The sequence below is a fragment of the Perca flavescens genome, chromosome 3, assembly GCF_004354835.1.
Source record: "Perca flavescens isolate YP-PL-M2 chromosome 3, PFLA_1.0, whole genome shotgun sequence".
Classification (NCBI taxonomy): Eukaryota; Metazoa; Chordata; class Actinopteri; order Perciformes; family Percidae; genus Perca; species Perca flavescens.
The window spans coordinates 42,953,562-42,963,561 of NC_041333.1; the positions used below are offsets into that span (position 1 = coordinate 42,953,562).

General features: G+C 39.8%; 1 protein-coding gene across 1 annotated transcript in view; it reads right to left on the reverse strand.

The window, feature by feature from the left end:
* The window catches only part of mindy4b (MINDY family member 4B), a 20,093-nt gene that overhangs the window by 9,699 nt on the left and 394 nt on the right, over positions 1 to 10,000 (reverse strand). Inside the window, exons 2-7 of the mRNA XM_028574159.1 lie at positions 8,033 to 8,176; positions 6,496 to 6,615; positions 5,975 to 6,072; positions 4,704 to 4,866; positions 4,553 to 4,618; positions 3,209 to 3,279 (exon numbers count right to left, since the gene is read on the reverse strand). Coding sequence (XP_028429960.1) covers positions 3,209 to 3,279; positions 4,553 to 4,618; positions 4,704 to 4,866; positions 5,975 to 6,072; positions 6,496 to 6,615; positions 8,033 to 8,176 — 662 coding nt within the window. The remainder of the gene's footprint in view (positions 1 to 3,208; positions 3,280 to 4,552; positions 4,619 to 4,703; positions 4,867 to 5,974; positions 6,073 to 6,495; positions 6,616 to 8,032; positions 8,177 to 10,000) is intronic.

Genomic DNA, 10,000 nt, shown 5'->3' on the forward strand with positions numbered 1-10,000 from the left:
AGGACCAAAACCTCACGTCACATGAACAGCTTTTTCCCCTCCGCCACTAGCCTTATTAACAAGGCCCGGAAACCACCCTGACTCTCCACCTGGCTCTTCATCCCACTGTTCTCTCTGCTGTAATGCTCTTTGCTATTTTTTTTTTAATTTCTATCTTTATTATTAATTTAATTTAATACATACTGTGTACATATACTTATACCTATATTGTTTATACCTATACTTATAGTGCTTAATATTCCATTTAGAGAATGTGTGATGTGCACCAACAACACCAAAACAAATTCCTTGTATGTGTTAAAAAATGTACTTGGCTATAAAAACCCTTTCTGATTCTGATTCTGATTCTGATAAGAATCTAAATTGTAAATATTACATTCCTGAACAATTACAAAGATTAAATGATATAAATAACTATTTATTTTCACACCTTAACAGTAAAAGCTTGTGGAAACATCATGAAGAATTAGTTACCTTACTCTCAAACTCTGACTGTAGCTTTAATGTTATTGGTTGCAGTGAAACCTGGATTAATGACAGGACCTTTACTGATATTCTTAACCTCGATGGCTATAAGCTAGTTTTTTAAAACAGGCTTGGCCGTACTGGAGGTGGTGTTTGTTTATATGTGCACTCTAGACATCATATGAATGTTTGTAATGACATTATCTTACATGATAACCATTCTGATTCACTTTTTATTGAGATAAATCTCACAAATTCTAAAAAACGTATAGTAAGAGTTATCTATCGACCCCCTGACTCTGACCTGGATACTTTCAAGGTCAAACTGGAGGACTCTTTATATTCCATAAACAGAAAAAACATAGAATGTGTCCTTTTAGGGGACTTGATGCTGCTAAAAGTGATTTCTTTAATACTTTACATTCATCATCTTTTTTTTAGTAACACAGAGTAACACATTCTACTAGGTCAACTAATGACAATATCATGACAAACATTCGAAACACTAGGCTAGAATCTGAAGTTGTGTTATTTGATATTTTCCAATTGTATTAATTCTAGATTTTGCTAGTAAGACTAAATTACCACGGCAAAAAACAAAAACTAAAGTACTAAATGAAAGAACCTTGCAATATACTGCATATGACAACCTAATACATGAGATCACAAACTCCATTTGTTGTACCATCCCAGAGAAGACTGCCGTCTGCAGTGCCACTGGTCATAACCCCTGGCTTACAAAGGGTATTTTAAAATCTATCACACATAAAAATAAACTTTACAAATGTTCACTCACTCACATACACTCACATTTAGGTAATAATTTATCAAATGACATTGATCTAGCAGATAACTTTAATAATTATTTTGTCTCCATCGGGGAAAAACTCTCTAACAAAATAAACCAAGGTATTTCTTGTAACCATTACTTGTCAGGCAACTATGTTAATAACTTTTTTTATGAAGCCTACTGATTGCAATGAAGTCTATAAAATCATTACAAACTTACGAAGCACATACACTGCTTGTGAGAATGAAATCTGTAGTAAAATTCTGAAACCATTGCACTTGATATCATGGAGCCACTTACTTATTGTATCAATCTATCAATGCTCTCTGGAATTGTGCTGAAAAGGGCAAACATTGCAAGAATTATACCAGTATTTAAATCTGGGGATAAAAATTATATGAGCAATTATCGTCCAAAATCAATTTTGCCTACAATCTCTAAGGTCCTAGAGAGAGTAGTGTACAATAGCTTAAACGGCTATCTTGATGAACTAAATATTACTGCTTCATCCCAATATGGTTTTAGGAAAAGAAGTATTACATGCATGGCTGTACTAGATCTGATTGAAAAGATTAATGATGCCATTGATAAAGGTGACTGTAGTATAGGTATATTTTTTGATTTATCTAAGGCATTTGATACTATTGATTTTGATATTTTATTGAATAAATTACATCATTATTGAATCAGAGGACTAGCACTTAGCTGGTTAACAAGTTATTTATTTGGCAGACAGCAATATGTAAACATTAATGAACAGATTTACATAAGCAAACCCTCCAAATTTGAAGTCCCCCAGGGATCCATTTTGGGCCCTCTTCTCTTTATATTATATATTATTGAATTCCAACATGGTTTCACACAAAGTCTTATTTGCTGACAATACAAATTTATTGATGTCACATAAGAGTCCATATGGACTGCAAGAAATGGTAAATTGAGAATTAAGAAATGTAGAAATTTGGTTTCGGTGTAATAAACTATCTCTTAACATCAAAAAGATGAACTACAGTTTGTTTCATTCCAACAAAAATCAAATGGAAAACAGGCAAATCTGTCTTAAAATATATGACCAAATTATTGAAAGAGTAAATACTACTAAATTCCTTGGTGTTTATATTGATGAGTGTTTAAATTGCAAATGTCATATTGAAAATTATCTAAATATATTGGGTTATTGTTTAAGTTAAGACATTTTTTCCCACACTCAGCCCTTCTCACTTTATACAAAACTTAGTTTGAGCCTAATTTAAACTATTGTAAAGTCATATGGTGTAATACTTTTCCCAGCCACTTGAAAAAACTACAGATTTTACAGAAAAAAATCATATGGACATCAACGTGGTCTGAGATCAATACCCCCAATCGCCCTTCATTTCGTCGTCTGGGTATATTAGGCTTACTGAATTTAATGTCTTTCAGAATGCCTGCATCATATTCCAGGTTATCCATAGGTTAAACTACCGTTTGTGATGATATTACAGGTTATCCATAGGTTACACTACCATTTGTGTGAGCTTATTCCAAGAAATCGTCCCCTGCACACTTATGACACAAGGAAAATACACCTAATTACTGGCAAAAAATGACGGTTAAAGTGTACGAGTCTGAGTGTAGTTTGTAGGGGACGGCAGATATGGAACGAACTTGAAAGTGTCATATTCTGTCTCCATCTTCAAGCAAAGCCTCAAGGAAAGATTGCTCATAACATATGATTGTTGATTATTCTTTAAATGCTATAGTTTGTGCTGTGACCGTCTGTTTGTTTGTAGTATTTGTTTGTCTATGTTAGTTTAAGTATGTCTGTAATCTGTTGTATTTTGTATTGTTTATTTTGTGTTTATGGTAAATTGAGTTTTTGGTTTGTATATTATCTGTTTTTGTTTATCGTTATCGGTCCCCCACTTAACACTTCTTTAAGACTCTAGTCTCTCAGGATGCTGACAGAGTTACCTTTCTATGGTCCGGGAGCAGACAAGGCTGTAGAGAAACAGGATGACTCCGTGACTCCCCTTGTCTTTAAACTACAACAACAAGTGAGTGTGTTTACATTCACACTTAATATTCACACTGTTATTCTGACAAAACACTTAATATTCACACTGTTATTCTGATAAAACATTTAATATTCACACTGTTATTCTGACAAAACACTTAATATTCACACTGTTATTCTGACAAAACACTTAATATTCACACTGTTATTCTGAATGTGACAAAAATTTTAAAAAAACTCGAAAAAAGGCGGGAAAAAAAACTGGAAAGTGACAAAACACATTGAAGAAAACGTCAAAAAAAGCCACAATAGCGACAAAAAACATTGAAAAAAAAGTGACAAAAATTCATGTTTATTATGAGATGGACTCACACAGTGAATGGTTATTATGGGATGCACTCACACAGTGAATGGTTATTATGGGATGCACTCACACAGTGAATGATTATTATGGGATGGACTCACACAGTGAATGATTATTATGGGATGGACTCAAACAGTGAATGGTTATTATGGGATGCACTCACACAGTGAATGGTTATTATGGGATGGACTCACACAGTGAATGTTATTATGGGATGGACTCACACAGTGAAGGGTTATTATGGGATGGACTCACACAGTGAATGGTTATTATGGGATGGACTCACACAGTGAATGGTTATTATGGGATGGACTCACACAGTGAATTGTTATTATGGAATGGACTCACACAGTGAAGGGTTATTATGGGATGGACTCACACAGTGAATGGTTATTATGGGATGGACTCAAACAGTGAATGGTTATTATGGGATGAATTCACACAGTGAATGGTTATTATGGGATGGACTCACACAGTGAATGGTTATTATGGGATGGACTCACACAGTGAATGGTTATTATGGGATGGACTCACACAGTGAATGATTATTATGGGATGGACTCAAACAGTGAATGGTTATTATGGGATGAATTCACACAGTGAATGGTTATTATGGGATGGACTCACACAGTGAATGGTTATTATGGGATGGACTCACACAGTGAAGGGTTATTATGGGATGGACTCACACAGTGAATGGTTATTATGGGATGGACTCACACAGTGAATGGTTATTATGGGATGGACTCACACAGTGAATGGTTATTATGGGATGAATTCACACAGTGAATGGTTATTATGGGATGGACTCACACAGTGAATGGTTATTATGGGATGGACTCACACAGTGAATGGTTATTATGGGATGGACTCACACAGTGAATGGTTATTATGGGATGGACTCACACAGTGAAGGGTTATTATGGGATGGACTCACACAGTGAATGTGCTCCAGGATGAACTTCCTGACGTCTTCTTTCTGGCTGAACGTGAACAGCTGCAGCTGAAAGATCAGGAGATCAAACATTGATTATAAATCATTTTTAATAACAATGTGATGATGTAACGATGACATCACTGCCAGGTACCCTTTCTGTGAAGTTGTCCAGTTTGTAGTCCAGGTGAGGCGTGACGCAGTAGTCTTTGGTTACCAAGGTAACGGTGGCGCTGGCATCCTGGCCGGCCAACCAGAGGCTGTCGGACAACGTTGCCGCCAACGCCTTCTCCTGATCCTTCTGTCCCACACACAGACTGGGACACAATAATAGAAACACCTCACACACTGGGACACAATAATAGAAACACCTCACACACTGGGACACAATAATAGAAACATCTCACACACTGGGACACAATAATAGAAACACCTCACACACTGGGACACAATAATAGAAACACCTCACACACTGGGACACAATAATAGAAACACCTCACACACTGGGACACAATAATAGAAACATCTCACACACTGGGACACAATAATAGAAACACCTCACACACTGGGACACAATAATAGAAACACCTCACACACTGGGACACAATAATAGAAACACCTCACACACTGGGACACAATAATAGAAACACCTCACACACTGGGACACAATAATAGAAACACCTCACACACTGGGACACAATAATAGAAACACTGAGACACACTGGGACACAATAATAGAAACACCTCACACACTGGGACACAATAATAGAAACACCTCACACACTGGGACACAATAATAGAAACACTGAGACACACTGGGACACAATAATAGAAACACCTCACACACTGGGACACAATAATAGAAACACTGAGACACACTGGGACACAATAATAGAAACACCTCACACACTGGGACACAATAACAGAAACACTGAGACACACTGGGACACAATAATAGAAACACTGAGACACACTGGGACACAATAATAGAAACACCTCACACACTGGGACACAATAACAGAAACACGTCCACCCCCCAGCCCCTGAAACCCGAGGAAGGCTGAGTGTGTCATCATGACGCCTGTGTGTCTCAGTGTGTTTGTGCGTGTCTGTGTGTGTGTGTGTGTCTCTGTGTGTGTGTGTGTGTGTGTGTGTGTGTGTCTGTGTGTGTGTCTCTGTGTGTGTGTGTGTGTGTGTGTGTGTGTCTCTGTGTGTGTGTCTCTGTGTGTGTCATCATGACGCCTGTCATCAGTTCAGGTGGATCAGTAAACATGTGATTAAAGTATCGTCTCCCTGCAGCCTATCAGCTTACAGGTGTGTTTCCATCATGTCGTTATGTTGAGGAAGTATCAGCTTTACTCTGACACGTCCGACACAACCAGGTGATGAAGACTGTCTCACCTGAGCAGTGATGAAGAGTCTCACCTGAGCAGTGTCCGTCCCTCTTCGCTGCTCTGCCGCATGAACAGCAGGTATTTAATGACTCGAGCCTGGACCACCATCTGAACAGGCCGGACCCCGCCCTGAAACACACACACACACACACACACACACACACACACACACACACACACACAGACAGACAGACAGACAGACACACACACACACACACACAGACAGACAGACACACACACACACACACACACACACACACACACACACACACACACACACACACACACACACACACACACACACACAGACAGACACACACACACACACACACACACAGACAGACACACACACACACACACACACACACAGATACACAGACAAACACACACAAGCGCACACACAGACTGAAGGTGAGTTCAGACATGATGGTGGTCTGAGAACCAGTAGAATAGGTTTGAGTTCTGAGTGAAGTGAGAGTAGGTCAAACAGCAGCAGTACTACTATAAGTACTACTATAAGTACTAGTAGAAGTACTACAGTAAGTGTCTCACGCTGTCCGTGGCCAGACCGTAGGAGACCTCTGACTCCGTCTCTCTGAACTGAAAGGAAGATCTCCTCCACTCGTAGTCAAAGACGTGAAACGTTCCTCCAAACAGGATCTTCCTCAGACTCTACACATGAAAACAGACATAAATATTACCACTGTAGGTATATATATATATATATATATATATATAAAAGTTTGGACACACCTTCTCATTCCATACTTTTTCTTTATTTTCATGACTATTTACATTGTAGATTCTCACTGAAGGCATCAAAACTATGAATGAACACATATGGAATTATGTACTTAACATAAAAGTGTGAAATAACTGAAAACATGTCTTATATTTTAGATTCTTCAAAGTAGCCACCCTTTGCTTTTTTTGATAACTCTGCAAACCCTTGGTGTTCTCTCAATGAGCTTCATGAGGTAGTCACCTGAAATGGTTTTACCTTCACAGGTGTGCTTTGTCAGTCATCTTTGTTGTCATTAGTGGAATTTTTTCCCTTATTAATGGGGTTGGGACCATCGGTTGTGTTGATACACAGCCGACAGCCCTATTGGACAACTGTTAGAATTCATATTATGGCAAGAACCAATCAGCTAAGTAAAGAGAAACGAGTGGCCATCATTACTTTAACAAATGAAGGTCAGTCAGTCCGGAAAATTGCAAAAACTTTGAATGTGCCTTCATGGTCAAATAACTGCTAGGAAACCACTGATAAGGAGAGGCAACAAGCAGAAGAGATTTGTTTGGGCCAAGATACACAAGGAATGGACATTAGACCAGTGGAAATCTCTGCTTTGGTCTGATGAGTCCAAATTTGAGATCTTTTGTTCCGACCGCCGTGTCTTTGTGCGACGCAGAAAAGGTGAACGGATGGATTCTACATGCCTGGTTCCCACCGTGAAGCATGGAGGAGGAGGTGTGATGGTGTGGGGGGGCTTTCATGCCTGGTTCCCACCGTGAAGCATGGAGGAGGAGGTGTGATGGTGTGGAGGTGCTTTGCTGGTGACACTGTTGGTGATTTATTCATAATGGAAGGCATACTGAACCAGCATGGCTACCACAGCATCCTGCAGCGACATGCCATCCCATCCGGTTTGCGTTTAGTTGGACCATCATTTATTTTTCAACAGGACAATGACCCCAAACACACCTCCAGGCTGTGTAAGGGCTATTTGACCAAGATGAGAGTGATGGAGTGCTGCGCCAGATGACCTGGCCTCCACAGTCACCGGACCTGAACCCAATCGAGATGGTTTGTGGTGAGCTGGACCACAGAGTGAAGGCAAAAGGGCCAACAAGTGCTAACATCTCTGGGAACTCCTTGAAGACTGTTGGAAAACCATTTCAGGTGACTACCTCTTGAAGCTCATCAAGAGAATGCCAAGAGTGTGTGGCAGAAAGCAGTAATCAGAGCAAAGGGTGGCTACTTTGAAGAAACTAGAATATTAGACATTGAATGAGAAGGTGTGTCCAAACTTTTGGCCTGTACTGTATATATATATATATATATATATATATATATATATTCTACCTGGGTGAGCTGGGGGGTGACGGGTGTACCCCCCTGGCCTGGGGAGACCACCATCCTCTGGGGAAAACAGAGATGAGGGAGAGTCCTGCAGGGAGGAGACTCCTCCTCCTTCTGCACCTCCTCTGTCCCGCCATCCTGCAGCCTCTGGGGAGACACACACCACAGGACCAGGTCACACACCCCACACACACACACACACACACACACACACACACACACACACACACACACACACACACACACACACCACACAACCAGGTCACACACACACACACACACACACACACACACACACACACACACACACACACCACACAACCAGGTCTCACACACACACACACACACCACACAACCAGGTCACACACACACACACACACACACACACACACACACACACACACACACACACACACACACACCACACAACCAGGTCACACACACACACACACACACACACCACACAACCAGGTCACACACACACACACACACACACACACACACACACACACACACACACACCACACAACCAGGTTACACACACACACACACACACACACACACACACACACACACACACACACACACACACACCTCACAACCAGGTCACACACTCACACACACACACACACACACACACACACACACACACACACACACACACACACAACACAGCACCAGGTCACACACACTACACACACACACACACACACACAAACACACACACACACACACACACCAAACACACAGACACACTATTGAAAGAAAATATAGGTCCGTGGTTCAAGGCCATATTTATAGCAGCGCAACTTATCGCCAGCTGCATTTTGTCGACTTCTCTTCAAGTTCTCTTCAAGTTCTCTTCAAAGTATGAAAAAGTCCCAAATTGAGGTCTCAGAGAATCCACGCAGAGTCAGATGTGAAAAAGAAGTTTTAATGTGCACGAAAGATAACACAGAAAAACCCCGAGCAAGTAAACCGGTAACCTTGCTAAAGATTCCTCTGTCTAGCTTCACCTTATATCATCCAAAAGAGAGACCCTCCTCCTGAGGAGCACTCCAACCTTCAGATCATGCGTGTAAAACTTCAATAGAGAGCAATAAAGAAATAGAATGGGACCTATCTTTCAAAAAATATGAACGAGGGTCAATGGAGTGATAATAATTAATTTTTGATCCAGTTTGAATTAAGCCATGGATTACACATCTGATGTTCGTCAATTAAAAACATTATTTTTCAACCGAAGAAAGTCTCAGTTTAGTCTGTGTGTAGCAGTGAGGAAGGCAGCACTAAGACAGAGAAAGTCTGTGACTCACACCAGGCAGACACATTGACATCTCCTATCTATATCACATTGATACACGTTGTATACAGTACAGGCCAAAAGTTTGGACACACCTTCTCATTCAATGCGTTTCCTTTTTATTTTCATGACTATTTACATTGTAGATTATCACTGAAGGCATCAAAACTATGAATGAACAAATGTGGAATTGTGTACTTAACAAAAAAGTGTGAAATAACTGAAAACATGTCTTATATTTTAGATTCTTCAAAGTAGCCACCCTTTGCTTTTTTATTAATAAGGGAAAACATTCCACTAATTAACCCTGACAAGGCACACCTGTGAAGGTAAAACCATTTCAGGTGACTACCTCATGAAGCTCATTGAGAGAACACCAAGGGTTTGCAGAGTTATCAAAAAAAGCAAAGGGTGGCTACTTTGAAGAATCTAAAATATAAGACATGTTTTCAGTTATTTCACACTTTTTTGTTAAGTACATAATTCCACATGTGTTCATTCATAGTTTTGATGCCTTCAGTGAGAATCTACAATGTAAATAGTCATGAAAATAAAAAGGAAACACATTGAATGAGAAGGTGTGTCCATTATATTACATGTCATTTAGCTGACACTTTAATCCAAAGCGACTTACAATTGTTACATATCAGAGGTCACACACCTCTGGA